This window comes from Callithrix jacchus, chromosome 1 (assembly GCF_049354715.1).
Source record: "Callithrix jacchus isolate 240 chromosome 1, calJac240_pri, whole genome shotgun sequence".
Classification (NCBI taxonomy): Eukaryota; Metazoa; Chordata; class Mammalia; order Primates; family Cebidae; genus Callithrix; species Callithrix jacchus.
The window spans coordinates 163321883-163341553 of NC_133502.1; the positions used below are offsets into that span (position 1 = coordinate 163321883).

General features: G+C 40.7%; 1 protein-coding gene across 17 annotated transcripts in view; it reads right to left on the reverse strand.

Moving 5' to 3' along the window:
• The window catches only part of TNC (tenascin C), a 94464-nt gene that overhangs the window by 27075 nt on the left and 47718 nt on the right, over positions 1-19671 (reverse strand). For 2 of the 17 annotated variants that reach the window (XM_035255776.3, XM_035255765.3), the window contains exons 11-14: positions 16316-16588; positions 15465-15737; positions 14586-14858; positions 11488-11760 (exon numbers count right to left, since the gene is read on the reverse strand). The exons of 2 other annotated variants lie outside the window; for them this stretch is intronic. In XM_035255776.3, the coding sequence (XP_035111667.2) occupies positions 11488-11760; positions 14586-14858; positions 15465-15737; positions 16316-16588 (1092 nt within the window). Of the gene's footprint in view, positions 1-436; positions 710-8912; positions 9186-11487; positions 11761-14585; positions 14859-15464; positions 15738-16315; positions 16589-19671 lie in introns of all 17 variants that reach the window. 13 more of the 17 variants (XM_054236309.2, XM_054236293.2, XM_054236317.2 and 10 more) reach the window with 10 other exon arrangements.

The window sequence follows — 19671 nt, forward strand, 5'->3', positions numbered from 1 at the left end:
GATGAGCCCACTGGGTAAGTTTGTTAAGATCATGGTTGAGACTCTGAGATGCAATAGGTTTTAAACACGTTTTTGAAATATACTCATTGGTATATTTCTTTTGAGAAGGCTGAAATGTGGCTGGGGACCAGCCAGGTTGATCATCAGGGAAGATGATATAAGATAAGCACACAAGAGCTATGAACAAGACATGGTCTAAAGAATTTTGAATTCAAAGTGGAAATATTTCGACCTTCTCATTTCTGGGGTGACAGTAGGAAGTGTTCATTAGGTACATATGACAAGAGGGAGTGTGGGGAGAACATGAAACAGCAGACACATTTGTGGATTAAGGAGGGAATGTGAACAAAGATGTTAAAGTCATGGCGATCTGGGAGACAGGTTACACAGGAGGGGACCAGGAAGAGGAACGAATGGCTCACTTGATTTGAAATACCTGTAACAATCTCAGCCCTCAAGGGCTTGGTTTGGTGCCCTTGGGTGAAGCCAGAGACCATAACCTCATAGCCAATGCCAGTTATGAGGCCTCTAAGCTCCAGCTTCCTCTGGTTTCCTGAAAGTGTGAATTCCTGGGGGTCCAGCAGCTTCCCAGAATCCACCACCGTTACTAGAAAGCTGTCAAAGGCATTCTCCGATGCCATCCAGGAAACTGTGAACCCGTAGGGATTAATGTCGGAAATGGTTAAGTTTTCCAGAAGGGGCAGGGCCTCTGAAAGAAGGGAGGAGTGAAAATAACTCAGGTTAGCAGCACTGACTCTGTCAGGATAGCACACGTTTCCAAGAACACCAATAGATACCCAAGTCCATCATCATTCCATTTGTGTTATATGAAAATGAAAATTCAATAAGAGCTTATTGTGTGCCAGATAGTGTTTTCTTGTACAATTCTCTTAATAGCCTGTGAGGTAGGTATTATTCTCCTTTTACATGTGACAAAAATGAGTTTCAAAGAGGTTGATTGATTTGGCCAAAGTCACAAGCTAGTAAGGGATAGAGCAAAGTTTTCAGTTGGGTCTGACTCCAAAAGCTATGTAGTTCTCTATACGAATAGGATACATTGTGTTGAATTTGGATCCCTTTCTCTACTTCCCACTGCCTTCCACTTTTTTTTTTGGAAGTATAATTTTTATTTCATTATACTTCATATGTTTCTATCCCTCTTCTAGTGCACATTTTGAGTCAAATTAATGAAGCCAATTAGTGCCATATCCTCACAAACTGAAATAAAAAGAGGAGGTAAGTTTTTTGTTTACGTGTCAAAGTTAATAGCTTATGGTTATAACCCACTAAGAAAACAAAAGATTTGCTAAATCTTCTGCTGTTTATTTTCCTGGATAAAGTAAGAAAACACATCTGGGTCTTAGTAAGTTCTGTAATCATCCCTCCTTTCTTCATTCATTCACCTTCCTTTCTTCACTCACCAAACATGTAGGTCCCAGGCATTCTGATTTCTCAGGTGCTAAAGGGCCTGTTCACACATTGGGATATCCAAAAGAAGGGAGCTTATGTTGGCTGTTTCTGTTAATAGTTCCCAACTTACAAGGCTTCACGTGATTATCCTTGTTAATCCTCAGAATGATACAGTAAGATGGATATTGCTACCTGCCTTCCAACTCCAATCACATCTAAAAAAATCGGAGATGTTAATGACTTAGCTTAGGTGATACATCCACTAACTGCCTAAGCTGAGACCCAACCAGGTCTTCTGACTCCAAGTTCTATGTTCTTTCCATACCCAAAGCCAACCCCAATCAGTGATGGCAATCCTGAGGGATAAGGAGGGTTAGTGGAGAAGGTCCAGTATCTCTTTTCTAGTTTTTTGTTTGTTTGTTTTTAACCCCTAGTAATGGTAAATGCATTTTTTTAATCAGAAGAAAAAAAAGGAGACAGAAATTTCAAAGTTAGCTGCATCTAGTTTAGAGACTTCTTTTTCCATTGCAGCTAAATGGAAACTTTCAAAGAGATAAATGCTCTTGCATTAATTCACCAATGCTCACAGTCTAATCCGTGAGACATAAAGATAAATGTTTAAAAAAGAAGCGTTTGGTGACTGAATGAATAAGGGAATGAATGCCTTCATCCCCTGAATAGAGATTTAAATTTTGCTGTGGCTTGGACTTCCTGTACTTATTTGGAAACACTTGGTGTTTATTCTGAGGCATTTTTTTTCCATGTAAAGATTTCCCAAGAATCATAATCCTATCAAAGGCGAAGATGAAATCATTTATACTGTGCAAACAATCTTGGTCTGAGAGACAAGGGTATCAAATTCTGCTCCTGGATTTTGTTTAGATAAGTGGCGTCTCTCTTTGATAGCTGGCCCCTTTGCACCTCCATGCCATCAAAGCAGTGAATTCCAATGAAACTGAGGGCATTCAGGCTAATTAGTCAATCAAGGGCTTGTTATTTAAGATTCCATCCTGTTTCATTTTTTTCTTTTTTAATATGCTTCTCTTAAAATGCAATCTTTTCACATCGTGGATTAGCTGAGACAATGCTGTAACTGGATATAGGATTCCGAAGACCGGCTCTCTCAGCTTCCCTTTCTTCTGTCACGTGGGGGGTCCTGCAGGCCACTACAAGCAATGGCCTGATAGGATCTGTGGCCATTTCTCTTGAGTAGTAAGAATCTCATCTTGTTCCTCCTTGTCTCACTCCCTTAAGAAATTACCATGTTCTGCATTTGAAGACTCATCTGAATGATTTAATTCAGATTAGGTAACTGGATAGGAAAAAATAATCACTTTTTAATCTTATAATAAAACACATCCAATGTTCTCTTAAAAAGGAGAGGGAATTCATGATTGCATAGGTCTATTGTTCTATCTAGGCTTATTGGTTATTTTTAAGAAAGCCACTTTCCCAATAATGTTGGGAGATGGTAGGAAGACCATAGCATCTATAAAATACCTACTGGATGCTAGGCAGTTAAATTTCATCAATTCCATTTAATCTATGAGACTAGGCTTCCAGAAGTACCTGCGGTATCCTCTCTCCATGCATAAGGAAATTAGGGTTCAAATAAGTTAAGAACTTGTCAAAGTTATGTAACTAAAAGGCTGAGGTTTAGAAACCACATAACTTTGATCTCAAAATCCTCACTCTTCCAGGATGCCATGCTGCCTATAATTAAATATTTAATTATACTAATTAACATGTCTTAGTTATGGCAGTTTAGACCCTGGGAGAGACCTGGTTTAATGTGAAATATCCGATGGCAGTCTGCCTTCTGGAGATTACCATTAATGCAAAGCAAGAGACTTCTAAATATTGTCTGAGGCTCTTTGGGCTAGAAATTTAGTAAACTGACACCATGTGCAGCCTTTGCTATTGCAGTCTTGGCTGCCACCAGTTGGCAGCATTTGCCAAATTGAACACTGGCAAATGTTCAAGAAGTCAAGTTTAATGAATGGGTAGGGCTTAATTAAACTTGGAATTTATCTGCCATCTTAGGGTGAACCTTCATCAATCTATTGTATTGCCAATTTTAAAATTATTTTTTAAAGAAAGGGATGGTTATATTTTTGGGGTACATATATGAACTGCCTTACTTCACATGATTTATGAGCAGAATTCCTATCTTAGGCCTTTACTAACTTAGGATTCACTTTTTAGGTAAAATCTCTAAACTGTGGATAAAACAGCCAATAAAACTGGGCACAAAAACCCTAAAAGCTTTATACAACTCTTGAGAACATTGTCTCCATTTCCCAAGGGTAGCTGTGAAAGACCTCTCTTTTGTAATAGTATCTGCCTTCTCTTTACTTAGAAGTTTACATGTATTATCTTGGCTATCATGAATAATGTATTGCAACCTGTGTCAATCAGTGGATGAATGGATTAAAAAAATGTGTGTGTGTGTGCATATATACATAAATTTTTATATAATTTATAAATATACATATTCTGTGTTGTGTATGTATATATATCGATATCTATATAGATATCGATATATAAAATGGAATACTTCATAGACTTGAAAAAGAAGAAAATTCTTTCATTTTCAGTAACGTGGTTGAACCTTGAGGACATGGTACAGAGTGACATAATTCAGGCACAGAAAGACAAATGCTGCATGATCTCATATGTGTGATCTAAGAAAGCTGAACATATAGAAGCACAGAGTAGAATGATGGCTACCAGCGACTGAGTTTGGGGAGATGAAGAAAGGGGAGATGTTGGTCAAGATGTATAAAGTTCAGTTAGACAGAAGGAATAAGTTTTAGTGATCTATTGCACAGCATGGTGACTGGCCATAGTTAATAATAACATATTGAAGATTTCAAAATTGCCAAAAGAGTAGATTTTAAATATTCTCAAAGCAAAAAAAAAGGAGGTGAGGTGATTGATATGTTAATCAGGTTGATTTAATCATTCCACAATGTATGTGTATATTAAAACAATGCATTATTGTCCATAAATATACAAAATTATTATTTGTCCATCAAAAAATTAAAGAGTGTACATTTGGAGTGAAGACTGTATTTTGGTTGAATTTTCCTTTAAGATGACTTATCTGTTTTTCTCCCTGTGTTAGAGTTTTAAACAGGCAAGTGAGAACTTCTGATTGAGTACCTGTAACGACAAAGGCAGTGAGGGTCTGGTGGGGTCCCCAGCCCAGGTGGTCCCTGCCACACTGACGTCATAGCCAGTGTTCTCCACCAAGCCCGTGACGTGAGCTTGCTTTGCATCTCCTGATACTGTCAATTGCTGGGACTCATGCAGTGAGTGAGTGTCACTCACATTGATAACAATCTTCGCAAAAAGCCCAGCTTGAGTAGTCCATGACACGTTGAAGCTGTTTGGAGTAATATTGCTAAGAATTAGCGTGCCCAACTGTGGCTCTGGCTCTAAAGGAGAAGGAACATGGGTAGAAAGAGAGAGAGAGAGAGAGAGAGAGAGAGAGAGAGAGAGAAAGCAGATTTCCCCAGAATGTAGCCATCGAACACGAAAGCACTGATATCTCCAAATATATGCAGAAGAGGTAGTATGTTAGCCTGTGTCTACACCTGCACTGAATATGATGGGAGAGAATATATTGCTTTCTCTGTGGGCATAGATTTGTGTTCTTTTTCTAATTTTTTATTTTTATTTTTTAGATTTGTGCTCTTTTAAAGCATAGACACCACCATTTGCTAGTCATGTATGAAGAAGAGAAGACAAGCCATTAGAGTGGTAGATCAGAATAATGTGAAGGATATTAAGGCTACATTGTCTAATGTTTGTAATGGGGACACAAGGTCTGTAAGATATTCCAAGAAAAGACAGCTTTATGATTAAGTATGCATGGGAAACACTGAATATTGTATCTTACCATAGAGATTCACAAGGCGGGTTTGCATTTTAAAGGCTCTGACAGGCTGCTTCTATAAATAAAACTATTTCATTTTCTTTAGCTCACAATTTCATAAACTTACTGATCAATGCATACCCTATCTGAGGAATATTTTTTGAATATGTCAAGGAGCTGGTATTCCAGAGAACATGCTTTAGAAAATGCTTCTTTGGAGTCTCCTTATTTAGTATTCTTTTTAGTATCTATTGGTTGCACAAATTACAGGCTAATATCCATATAAGAGAAATTTTTACAGTATTTAATGTGCATTGTAGAAAAATCTATATTTCACTCTTTAATACCATAAAGGCAAAGATGGCTTCCATTACAAATTGCTGGTGAATGCAAAGTAAAAGAACAACTTGAAGTTAGGCATTACATTTTTGCTTAGAAAACTCACTTACTGGATAATTTGGACAGATAGATGGTTTCCCTGAGGTTATATAACTCTTTTCTGTTAAAATCTGGACATTCAGTTTTGAGAGCAACTCATTTAATGTTAAAGGGCCTATACGGCTAGTTGTTTATGGGGCTTGTCTCCTAAATGCTCATTTATCAAATAAAACTAATTTTAAAATAAGTGCAACCCAGATTGTACTTTAGAGAGTACTGAAGGATTCAGATATTAAGCTCAGGATTTAGGGTTGGGAAGAGGCACACCAAAGCATTGGGAGTTATTTTGCTTCAGCTCCAAAATTTGGAGGAAAGAAGGGGCTCATTTGGATAAACTTTACCTGTACAAGGGCACAGCATAACTTGATGCAATAAAATCTCTAAGCACGAAAAGGATTTGGTTTGGAAGCAGTATACAGCCATTAGCATTGACTTCAGATTTCCTACTTATCAATTAGTTTGAGAAGGTAACAATGCAATTGTTTTCAGCTATAACCTCAACAAATTCCCTCAATCACACAAAAGATAAACATTTTCCAAGTGGAACTCTGTTATTTCCCTATATTTTGCTGTAGAAGCAATCTCCCAAATTAAGGATGCATGCTAGAATTCTTTCCTTTTCATGCTATCAGACAGACTGTCAATACCAACAGATTCATCATGCAGAATAAGACTTAGATGCCTGAGGTCAGCTTTACCTCCAGCTGTTTCTCAAAGGGTGCAACCAAGCTGAGAAATGAGATGCAAGAAAAAACAGAGAAAGTGGTAGTTAGGGTATGGTCAGTGTTCCATGCAAAATTAGGGGCATTTTTCTCTCACTCCTTCCAACCTTCTGAAATGATTCCTTGACATGCTAGCTGCTTCCAGGAAAGAGAACCATTTTCAAAAATTTAATGCTATGAATATTCACCACATGCACCAAGATTTGGACAAGATGATGGCTGGAGAGAAGAGCCTGAGACTTTGTGACAGCTGTCAGTGAGTGACAAAGCATGCTTGACAAAATACATGTCAAAAAAAAAGGGTAGTCTTCAGACAAAAATCTCAAGAACAAAATAAGACCACTGGGTCCTCTCATGCAGTTGTTGATTTCTGATTCAGTGTCTGTTCTCAGCACGCTCAGCTCAGGGCACGCTTATTTTTTAAAAATTCTGCTGGAGAGAAAGAGTGTAGATTTTTCTGACCAAGTCACCGGAAATGGCATGCACATACCTCTTTGAACATGACATATGCAAACTTTGATTAGAAAGACCACAGGAAGATGATAATGGTGGACTGGAAAAGATTATTCAAGATCAGAGGAAAGGATGGTTTAGAAATTCAACCGAAGCAAGTCAGGGTAACTCTATACAAACAGAACAACTCCAGATGTGAATGGATATTTAGGAAAAAGAGGTTACATTGAAATTCTTTAATTTGGGGTGAGAGTCATTCTAAAGCTTTAAAGCTTTTATTTGGATGGTTCTAGCAAATTTGAAGATTGGGAGCAACTAGGAGGATGAAAAGTGTGTAGCGAGTGATTTTTGGAATGCTATTCAGAGGAACTTCAATGAAGAGTGAAGAAGCTATAATAGGAAATACCTGTGGTTGCTTGGACCATCAGGGTCTGAGCACGATGCCCGCCAATCAGTCCATGAAGGTGGGCAGTGTAATTAGAAGCAGCTTTGAGGTTGTTGATGACAGAGCTGCGAGACACCCCAGGCACAGAGAGCACCATGGTCTCATGGGGGTGATCAGAATTACTGACTTCTATAAGAAAGCTATCAAAGACAGACTCCTGAGCTTCCCACGAGATGGACACACTGCCCCAGGTCATGTTTGAGACAGTGAAGTGGCTAAGAGGAGGTTCAGCTACTAAAGCAAGGCGGGGGGTTGGGGGGGGAGGAAGAAAGTGTGTCAATTTAAAACACCATTATAGAGTCAAAATCAAAACACATAAGACTAAATCCATAAATTTTAGACTACCCTTTGTTAATAGTAAAATAAGTTGTCCTTTGTTGAAAATCAGTTTGAGCCATGAGAAATAAGTATACATGTTTGCCTAATTTTCTCCTCTAGGATTTTTTATACTTGAATCTGGCTAAGATAGGAACTAGATAATGTTGGCTCTCTGCCTTATCTGTGGACCACCTGATGACAATTTGTAGCTTCATGTAGAAAGAGGACAGACCCTCCCTCAACCATGGGTGACCTAAATGACAGGCAATTTTGATGCTATAACGTCAACCCTTTTCTTGGATTTCCCAGACTATGAGTCCCCTTTTTGTGGACTATAAGGAAAAATCTCCTGTGTTTGTTCTGTATTTTTTTTCCTAGTTTGTGATTTCTTCATTACCTCTCAAGAGATGGCACTGTCTAAAATGTGCTAAGAATATTATTTTGAGTGTACATGGCTCCCCTTTATAAATTCACTTAGAGTTCTATTTTACTGCATGGCAAAGAGCATCTGACTTACTGCACATCTCACAGATACCACAAATTTAAAGTGAGAACACATTATTCTTTTTTTAAACTAAGGCCCTTGTTTGAAACACAACTATTCTTCTTTTATTTTTGCCATCTATCAATTCACTATTTTCTTGAGGGCAAGACAGCATGGGCTGGTCTTCTAAAGGTGATGTTGAAACTGAAATGGTCTGAATGGCATGGTTGCCTCCTGTGCTCATCTGATAAGTAATCTTTGCTGTTTCTCTTTATTTTCCTAACTGGGGGGAAAAAACCACCCAACACCATAAACGCAATTATTAAATCATTGGGATGTTTGGGTATTTCAAGATCAAAGAGACGAGGAAGACAAAGACACTAAGCTAATACAAAAAAATATTTATAAGACCTCTTTGACTGAGGCAGACATCTTTCAAAGTCAAGAACAGCTCTTCTTATATAGCTTTTTAGTTATCAGAGGCTAGAATTCTTTTCTCTAGATTCCATGTGGCAAACTAGACTGAACTGCATTTTATGCTGTAAATATCCCGATCAGTGATAAATCTGGCAGGTGACTTTATGGCAATCCATTATTTGGGCTGCTGTTGGAAAAGAGTTATGTTAAACAGCACTCCAGCCTAGCACCATGGAAGAATTAGCCCTGTGGGTTGTACAGCCATGGGCGAGGAGAAGGAGTGGCTTCACCCTGCAAAGAAGACTGTGGAGAGAGTGTGTTAGAAATGGGAGAATGCCCATGTACCTGTCGTGGCTGTGGCACTGATGGTTTTAGTCCGGATGCTGGGAGCAAGTCCAGAGAGGTAGACAATAAAATCAGTACTAGGGGGCAGCCCTGAGATATGGGCAGTTCGTTCAGCACCAGAGATATTATATTCTGCAGTCTCCAGCAACCTACTGGAATCAATAATTTCAATGGTAAAGGTCTCGAAGATCCCCTCGGTAGCTGTCCAGGAGAGATTGAAGCTCTCGGGAGTTATGTCAGAAACATTTAAGTTTCCAATTTCAGGTTCTTTGGCTGAAAAAGGAGGGGTAGGGGAGAAGAAACAAATAAATTTGAGTTAATTATCTGGCTTTTTTAAGATTAGGGTTGTTAATGGAACCATTGCTGGGTAGAGAGATCTGATAGTTTAGGGCTATGATGGAAGGAAGCAATGTTACCAATTAGTGCCAAAGAGAGAGAAAAAGCAGTTTTGTTAAAAGAAAAATTAGAAAAAAAGAAGGTAAGGGTATGGCAATTAGGTTTCTCTACATGCAGTTGCCACATACAATCAGGCCCTAGCCAAGAAGATGTGCTGAATGGTCTTATCAGGAACTGTTGCATCTCAGCTGCTCATGCCTCTGGGAGCCCTACCTCAGAGTTGCTGGCCACCAGTCAAAAGATATGAGTCCTGGCAGCTTCCAGTCTCTTGAATTGGATTCAGGAGACCAAGATTACTTGGATGCCTCCCACAGACATTCTTTGCTTTGAAGGAGCTCCCATCTATTCAAATGAAGGCTAAATAATTCTGATGCCATTATCCTCCCAAGGTGGTAACTTGAGGCTCCTGATTTTGTGACTTAATGGGAATTCTCAATTTCTCAGTGTGATTCTTGTTTTTTTTTTATACTTCAGACAAGGACCAGCCAGCCATTCTCATATTTTGTTGAAATAGCGTGTCCTCACTTAACTGCTGCTGGGCTGGTCAAAAAGGCTAGTACTGCATTGGCAACCAAGAGGTCTAAACCAAGGCAAGGCAGTTTAGGTCATCCCTTTCAATGAACAAGTAACATTTTGTCTTGGAGATGGTCCTGCCAGTGCTTTCCCCAGCCACAAGAATAAAATGTGCAGAGGGCAGGTAGGAGCAGGGTTTGAAAAGCTAGTACTGTCTCTTTAGCAAGAAAGAAGGCTCCTGGTCTCTGAGATCCTTCTAATAAGTTTGTTGAGATACAGATCAGATGGGATTAGGGTGCTTCCCACCCATAGGCCAATTCATCAGTGGCAAGAATCTTGCTATTGTTAAGAAGAAAAACAAACACATAAAAATACGGAGGCCATCCAAACCACAAGATCTGCAGGAAAGATCAGAAGTGGTGGGTGATTACTTTGCCTTCTGGGAAGGGATGGTTTATGGGTGTCAGATAAAAAAATGCCTGGGTGCCTTCAGAGTAGCCTCAGCTGCAAATTCTAGGCATTTCAGGGTCACTGTCAGGCAGTGGTTTATGTTTATTTATATTTATGTTAATAAGTGAAATGACTGAGGTTAAAAGGCAGAGCTATGCTCTTGCTAGATTCAATTGGGATGTACAGGTATGCATTAGAGTTTACTTGCAATAATTATTTTAAAAGGGGGAAGTCATATGCAAAATGAAGCAATAGGCTCTATGAGCTTCAAACCCATGGAGGCACATAATAAAGATGAGCAATGGAAAACAGTGCCAGGGGAAGGCTGCTGACTTTAGCAGGCTCCCGGGAAACACTGAAGCCTTGTAACAGGGTTAGAGCGATGAGTAAACAGTAATGCACCCTCCTGGGTCTTGGTCTGGGACTGGGAGTTTGCCATCCAAAGGCCAACACTCCAGAGAGAAAGTTGACTCAAAGAGCTAACAGGGTATCAGTTCTTTGACATTCATAGCCCAGGACATTCCTTGGTCCAAAAGCTGCTGTGTGTTCTTGTGCTAATGAATGGCTTTCTCTTTGGTACAGTCTCCAGTCATAATTGTGTAATTTCTTTTTTCCCTTATGGTCTAGCTATTTGCTAATTTGATGTTCTAACAATGACTCAGTATCTGAGAGAATTGCCCGGAGGAGGGTAATTCAGTTCTCTTATTATACTGGGTGCATTTTAAAGAAACATTTCTTAAATGCAAGAACCACAGTACCCATATCCTTGAGGGCTTTAGAGCTAGGAAAGCACCATTTCCAACTAACAAAAGACTCTCTAAAGGAAATAATCTGTGCTCTACCAGAACTCCTATACACAGAGTGGGGCTTTTAGTTAGACCCAAGCACTGGAGAAGTGAATTAAAACCATCTGGCTGATTCCTGAAACAAAAATTCATCATTCAGAAAAGATGTAGAATCAGCCAGGTAAAGTATGAAAGGCAGGGGGTAGGGGGGCTGGAGATCAGAAAGGGCAACATCTGCATCATTCGCCATCCACGTGGCAAAGGCATGGGAACAAAGGCAGCCCACAGGGAGGTCTCTGAGCATGCACAGCCAGCCACTGAAAGGCACATGGACAGGATTCAGTTATGGTGAGATGCTGACTCTGCACATGATCTCTAGGAGAGGAAGAAAAGAACCCTGGGGAGAAAGCATTGTCAGGGAGAGAAAGTACCTGTGGAGGCCTCAGCAGAGAGCACTGGTGTTCTATAGCCCTGGATCACCCCATAGATGGAGACTCTATAAGGTGTGGCAGCCTTGAGGCCCGGGATGTCCACAGCTCGGAGGCTGCCAGGCACTGTGAGGTTCTGGGCTGCTTCCACCTTGTTGACCTCCTGCACCTGAATGACAAAGTGCTCATAGGCCTGGTCAGCTGCGGTCCAGTTGAGTCTGAGGCCATCCCAGCCAACCTGAGATGTGGCTAAATCTCCCAGCTGTGGGAGCTTTTCTGAAGAAGGATAGAAAGGTATTTGTCAGTTCTGCAAACAAAAATGAGGTAACCAAATATCCCACAACCCAACTCTAGGAAAGAGAGAAAGGGGAAAGATAAATTTTTTAAACATTTAATTCTTGGTCTCTGAGCATTTGCAATTTGAACTGTGGTTCTCTGGCCGTAGCTCTCTTCAGGAGTTGAAAATGGCCAGAAAGGTGAACATCTGCCTGGTTTATCCTTGAGATGGCAAAGACATCTGCACCAATGCACAACCCACTGGGAGCATGCATTACCAGCAGCTGAAGTTCACATGGAAAAGTAGGCTTGTGGGTCAGGGTAAGAGAAATGGGAATGGTTAGAAGTGCAGACTTTGGAGGCAGGTGGTCCTTGATTAGAATCCCAACACGAGCATTTGCTAGCTGTGTAATCTTGGGCATGCCACTGAGCTTCTCTCTGAGCCACCCTCTCTTCACCTTTAAATGGAGTGGATGGTGCTGTTTCCTGGGATTGCATGATGATTAACTGGTAATATTGATCAACTTCTTAGTAACATACTGATACATGGTGAGGACCGATAAGTGGCAGCTTGATAAATTTATCATTGTTCAAGTGTGTTCCCTTGGAATTTCTTACTCGGGGAGAAATGCCTGCTTTATTTCATTATTTGTAAATAGAAAGGTTATCTCATCACTAGCCACTGGCTACCTGCCTGGGTTTATAAAGTGTGTGCTGTCTCAGCTGTGAACAAGTATGATGTTTTTTCTTTGGTCTTTTATCAGCTTTCAGGGATCAAAGTTTAGGTTCTGGGTTCTCAGCTTGCTTCTTTTTTCACCTTTTTCTATTTGTACTTTGTGTCTAAATGAAGAATGACTGTATCACAGAGCATGGCTGTTTGTGTGCAATGAGTGTGCCTACTTTTAATTAAAAGAGAGGATGTTTTTCTCAGGAAATGGTGCAGAACAGAACCCACTATTAGTGTTTCTACAATGTAGAAAGGGAATTTAATGTAGTTGTCATTGGTGATTGAGAAAGTTAGGATTTAGGATATGGAAAAACCCACTGCTTTGTGGGATACTCCTCAGGGTTAAAAGCAATCTCCTAGCCACTGTTTTGGAGGCTGAAGTGGCCATGGGTTAGAAGTTAGGGAGGAAGCTCTCTGCAGAGATTTCAACCAAAAAAAAAAAAAAAAGGTGAAAGATAGATACTTGTTCTTGGGTATCCAAGGATTCAGTGCATTGTGAAAGTCTTAGCAACTTCTTCCTTTTAAGAGGGGCTGTTTTCAAACTGTGTTTCACATAGATCTAGAGCTTTTCTAGAAGAACTGTGTTGAGAACATGGATGGAGATATCCCCCCTTCCTTCCAGGTTCATGAAGAATAGCTGTTCATTATCTGTCAAATAGCAGGGTTCCTTAACCTGCTATTTCATAAAGGAGTTGTACTGCTAAAGACAAAAGTTTGCAGACTGTAGATGAAGATAATGAGCATCTTGCGCACAGGCCACACCTGTCTCAAAGGTCCATTTTGCTTGTTTGATCAGAAGATATTCCAGGAAACACAGGAATATGACCTGGCCCCTGATTTTTGGAATTGTGTGTAGTTTCTAGCAACCACCAAGTTTATTTGTTATATATAAGCAAGGAATATTTTTTAATTAGGTGATTTGGATTGCATTATCAAAAGGCAGGATATATAGAGTGGGGCATGGGCTTAGGGCTCAGCATAGAAACCCTATTACCAAAAAGTTGGCCTTTTTCCTCATAGCCCTTTTTGAAGCTATTTCTAGAAACCGCATATACAGCACATAGTTTTCTATAACAGATGGAGCAGAACATTTTGGTGGAAAATTGAGAGGAATTGTTTTTCCTTCCCAAATTGAATGAAAAGCATTGAAGTCAAAGGTGGCTGTCCTTTTTTGGAAATGTCCCTGCTTTGAGTATCTGTTAAGGAATGTCTTAGTTTCAGCAGAAGCTAACTGTATCACTTCCAAGGGTTATTATGCAGAGATATGCCTATCAATTGGGTATTAGTTGGTGGCTCTGAGGCTAGTAATGTTTTTTCTAGAAAGTTCTGATCCTATTTTTGTGCCACAGCCCTCATGTTTGTGCTGTTTTAAAAATCATGAGTCTGTTGCTGATGATAATTGAGCTAGTTGCTATTCAATATTTACTACATGAAGGGCAGGCACTTTACTAAGCACTGACGTTTATTCGCTCATTTATTACTTATTTATGACAGTTTTCTGAAGTAGGGTTATCATTGCTGATTTAAAGATGAAAAGAGGAGGCTCAGGCTGTAAAGAAATATACCCAAGAATAGAGGCAGGGAACACTGGCTCGTGCCTGTAATCCCAGCACTTTGGGAGGTCAAGGTAAGTGAATTGCTTAAGCCCAGGAGTTTGAGGCCACCCTGGGCAACATGGTGAAACTCCATCTCTACAAAAAATACAAAAAACTTAGCTGAGTGTGGTTGAGAGAATCACTTGAGCCTAGGCTGCACTGAGCTGTGGTCACACCACTGCATTCCAGCCTGGGCAAAGAATGAGACCCTGACTCAAAAAAAAGAAAATATATGGCATAAATACACTATATTAGGTATATATTTGTGTGTGTGTGTGTGTGTGTATAATATATCTATAGATCTATATCTATATATAGATATATACACACACATTCCCAAGACTATTTAGCCAGTGAGGTAGAATTCCAACCCGAACCCTCCTGAGTTTATGCTGTCTGCCGACAACATAGAGGTAGAATTCTGCCACATGTGGGAATTTTGCACTATTTTAATGGCATGCTGGCTTCTATCACGTCTCAGGTCTGGGAGGAGGATCATATACCTGTGATGACCTCTACAGCAAGGGGTCGAGTGCTGTGGCCCCTGACCTCGCCGTGCAGGGTGATTGTGTAAGGAGTGCCGGCCCTGAGGCCTGGGATTTCCACGGAGCGTAGGCTGCCAGGGACGGTGAGATTGTGAGCCTCTTCCACCTGGTCAGCCTCCTGGACCTGAATGATAAACTGGTCATAGGTTCCATCTGGCGTGGTCCAATTCAGTCTGAGAGCATCCCAGCTAACCTCGGTCACTGTGAGGTTTCCCATATCTGGAACCTCCTCTGCATAAGGACACAGAGTTGCTGAGTTACTTAAAAAGGCAATTGCACTCTCGGATTCAGGTGAGATGGCATTTTGGCTAAGGGTGGGATGAGTCGTCTGGTTAGTGTTGATTACAGATGCATGATTTACAGCAGGTGTTGAGCACACTCAACTTGTTGGCACTAAAGCCAGTGTTTTTCTATTCAGCCTTTGGGAATGAAAAGTAGTTTTAGGAATTGTTCACATTTTCTATTCTTGACATACAAATAGGGCTATGGGGAGTCCTTTCGTGTTCTTAAAATGAACTCATGAGCTCAGAGCTATTTTTTCTTCACTTACAGGTTGGGCTTTCCAACTTTTTTGATATTGTGACTGAAACTTACTTTGAAAGAAAAGTCACCTCTCACTTTTTTAAAGGAAGAGTAGCTGGAATTTTCCATGGAACTGGGCTACAACTAGGACTTAGCCAAATAAGGGATGTGACATTTAGGAAGAACCAGAGATGATTCACTGGTATTTCCCCAATGTTGTAGGAGCTGATCTCAGTTTAGAGCAAGATAGTGCTTTGATTCTTCCTGAGCAGAGACAAAGGGGAGAAAGTGAATTAATGAATTAGTCTAGAATACCTGTCAAGACTTCAACAGAGAGAGGGGTTGTGCTGAAGTCCTGAGTGACCCCGCGAATGGTGATGGTATAATGAGTGGCTGCTTTGAGCCCAGGCAGGTCCGTGGACCTCAGTCCTCCTGGGACCGTGAGGTTCTGGGCTGCCTCTGCTGTGTCAGCCTCCTGCACCTGAATGAAAAAGTACTCATAGGCCCCTTCCGGAGCAGTCCAGTTGAGTTTGAGGGCATCCCAGCCCACCTCGTCCACCACAACCTCTCCCAAATTGGGAGTTTCCCCTGGAGAAGGACAAAGAACTAGTTTAGTGATCAAATCCCACAACAAGGTCCAGGGAATCTTTAACACAAGAAAAGTCTTTGAATTACTTTAAAAATGTGACTTTCTTTGCATAAACATAAACATGCATCATGCAACACTTTAACGTTTAGAAATGGAGCAAAGAGAGGGAGGCATGGGAAAATGTTTTTTTGTTTTTTTTTTTAAAATCTTAAAGCATTGCCTTAACCCTCAGTAGATGAGAGAATTTTGTGATTTTGTTTCCCTTTCGTATATAGTGCCTTAATGTCCCTTAACAGGAGGGAGGCTGTTTATGGAGTTAAAGGTCCTCTCCACGGGAGCTGTGTGTTTAGTCCCTCAGGTTGAGCTCTGTACAACTCCCAAGGGTGTCATTCAAGTGGAGTGAAGCATTAAAGGTGGCCTTGGGGTTGTGTAGCCTGATGGCCTCATGTCACGATTATACCCCATAGACATAACTAGTGGGAGAACATGTCCATTCCAAAGCTAGTTGTGTTTAATGATTCACTGACAGTTTCCTGCTGGGAAAAATAGAAGCTATAAATAGAAAGGGAAGAGATACCTGTGGAGGCCTCAGCAGAAAGCACCGGTGTTCTATAGCCCTGGATCACCCCATAAATGGAGACTCTATAAGGCGTGGCAGCCTTGAGGCCTGGGATGTCCACAGCCCGGAGGCTGCCAGGCACTGTGAGGTTCTGGGCTGCTTCCACCTTGTTGACCTCCTGCACCTGAATGACAAAGTGCTCATAGGCCTGGTCAGCTGCGGTCCAGTTGAGTCTGAGGCCATTCCAGCCAACCTCAGTCACGGTGAGGTTTTCCAGTTCAGGGGCTTGCTCTGAATAATGACAGAGATGGGATCAGTTAAACTATTCCTCAGGAAGTTTTGCTTCTGAGAACCTAGGAATGGCAAGCTCGATGCCATATTTACAGGCCATTGCAGCCCAAGTGCCGTGTTTTGCTCACTGCCTCCCCTACCAGTGCTTTCTCTATTAAAACATTAGCAGGACAACAATGTACTATTTCTTTTGCGGCCAGGTGTGGTGGCTCACACCTATAATCCCAGCACATTGGGAGGCTGAGGCGGGCAGATCATTTGAGGTTAGGAGGTCAAGACCAGCCTGGCCATCATGGTGAAACCCCTTCTCTACTAAAAGTACAAAAATTAGCTGGGTGTGAAGGTGGGTGCCTGTTGTCTCAGCTACTCAGGAGGCTGTGGCAGGAAAATCGCTTGAACCCAGGAGGCAGAGGTTGCAGTGAGCTGAGATGGCACCACTACACCCCAGCCTGGGTGACAGAGTGAGGCCCCATCTCAAAAAAAGAAAAAAAATTTGCCTTCTTGAATATTTGGGTTTTTCTCTTGGAAATGATACTTTCCTGTTGATCAGTGTCCTGCAGAATTAGACAACTATACGTCTATGTTAGCGATATTCTGAGCTTCAGTTTTCGTTTTGGAATGTCTTGCTTCATAAGGGAATGGCCCTCAGTTATTCTGGGGGTCTTGGTTTGAGCTGTCTAACCTTCTGTATTTTGAGACAGTTGGCTCCTCTTGGATTCCCTTCTTTTTTTGAGGCTGAGGTGGGTAGATCACCTGAGGTCAGGAGTTTAAGACTGGCCTGACCTTCATAGTGAAACCCTGTCTCTACTAAAAATACAAAAGTTAGCTGGGTGTGGTGGCAGGCACCTGTAATCCCAGCTACTTGAGAGGCTGAGTTAGGAGAATCACTTGAACCCAGGAGGCGAGGGTTACAGTGAGCCAAGATTGAGCCACTGCACTCCAGCCTGGGTGAAATAGCAAGACTCCATCTCAAAAAAAAAAAAAAAAAAGCTTATCTTCTTTTTATGCTGCCTTAATATCCTCTGGGAGGTCTGTTTTATAGTTTATATTGGGATTTTGTCAGTTTCTTGGGTCTAAATCATTTACACAGATCATATTAGTGAAGATTAGAGACACTTTGAAAACCTGTTCCTTATTAGAAAAAAAGAAAGAGGCCCTGGGAGAAGCAGATCTTATGAGGCTCAAGGAAAACTGAATGCACCCTCTTCATTCATCTACTGAATGCATGAAATTCCCTAAAAACTCACTGGTCTGAACTTGACTTAAGGGAGAAAATTTGGCCAGAGCTGAGCTTAAGTGGACTTTGCATAACTTAGGAAGGAAAGTATTTCTCTGTAAACTAGAGAGTAGAAACTGCCTTTAAATCATTTAAGAGAACAAATTGTTTTTTAATTTGTTCTTCACATTGCTGCTATTTCAAATGAGACCTGTGTGTCCATTAGAGCAGGCTTCTAACTTGAAAATCTTAGCTTGGAATTTGATTGAGGATATCCTTTCAGAGGAGAAAACATTTCTTTACTAGAATTGATTTAACTCAGACGTTTCCAAGTTCTGGGGAACATTCTTCCTACTTGTTTCATATTGTCAGAGCATATGCTCTTTCGAATTTTGTTTGATCGAGAACAGAGATCCACAAACTGTTAGCTGAGGCCCACATCTGGCCTGCTGCTTATTTTGGTAATCAGCAAGCTAATAACAGCTTTTTATTTTTTTACATGTTTGGGAAATAAATCCAAAGAAGAATTTTATTTCATGGTACATGCCAGTCGTATCTGGTGCCACAGATAAAGTTTAATTGTAGCATAGCCATGCCTGTTCACTTATATATTGTTGATGGCTGCTTTTGTGTTACAAAGGTACAATTGAATAATTGTGATGGAAACTGCCTGGCCCATAAAGTCTAAAATATTTACCATCAGCCCTCTACAGAAAATGTTTGCAATACTTGATCATGAATGCCAGTACACAGACTCTTCTTTAACCCCAGCTCATGTCCTGAAGCTTATACCTGAGGCTCTGAAGTGTTTCTTAACCACCTAAACACGGCCTCGATGAGAAAGGGAGGACCCCAAACTCCAAGCGATGTATCTAGATTTAGGAAAAGAAAGGAGGTATCAACTACCTTTAATTTTGCTGGGCCTTGTGAGGTCAGAAACAGTGGCCCCTGATATAGTGATTATATCCCTGACCTTGGGATTTAAGCACAACTAAAACTCAAAAGCATGTCCTTCTCAAATATTCCAGCAGCCCTGATGCAGAAAGAGATATAGGACAAAAACAGAGCTAAGTGAAAATGAAATCAATCCTATGTCTTTTTAGCTCCCCTTCTTATCCCACTTTCCTGTTTTTGTTCCTCTGCTGTCCACCTGTCAGGCGCTAATCGGTCATTGACAACGTACCCCTTCGTGTGAATTAAGTTACTATCTTTCCTCTGCGGGTGTCTATCTTTTAATACTTATCTTGTGACATAATGATATGTGACATAAAACATATTCTTTTCCATGAAAGAAATTCTAAATGTAGCTTGTAAGTGATATTGGGAAAGTTACCTTACTGGGGTTGGGGAAATGTGATTATGGATTGCCCATTAAACTGTGGCAAGAGATGGATGGAGAGAGAAGATGCACGTTGGAAAAACTGTCTTCCTGATGGGAATCATATCTCTGAATCAGGTTTCTAATATGACTCCGACATTTTTATCTAACGGTCCCCACATCCTGTTTAATCTGTTCATATAGTTGATAGAGTGATTTCTTTTTAACATAATGTCATATTGTTCAGTAAATAGTACCAGTGATGATGGTGTTGGTACTTCTGCTAACACTTTTGACTATTTCTCTACTTTTTTTTTTTGGTAGGCAAATCAAGAAAGAGCATTGGTTTATAACTCAGAGAGGCAGTAGTTCGGCCATGTCAGTAGAAAATGCTATCGGTGCCCCACCCAGATCCCTTTATTAAATAAATGCTAGCTAAATAAGTAAAAGGTACAGCTTCCACAAATAAAATCAGTAGCTAAATTAAAGAGAGAGGGGTTCAGAATTATGAATGAAGGGGGACTATTATGAATAAAAATACAGTAGACA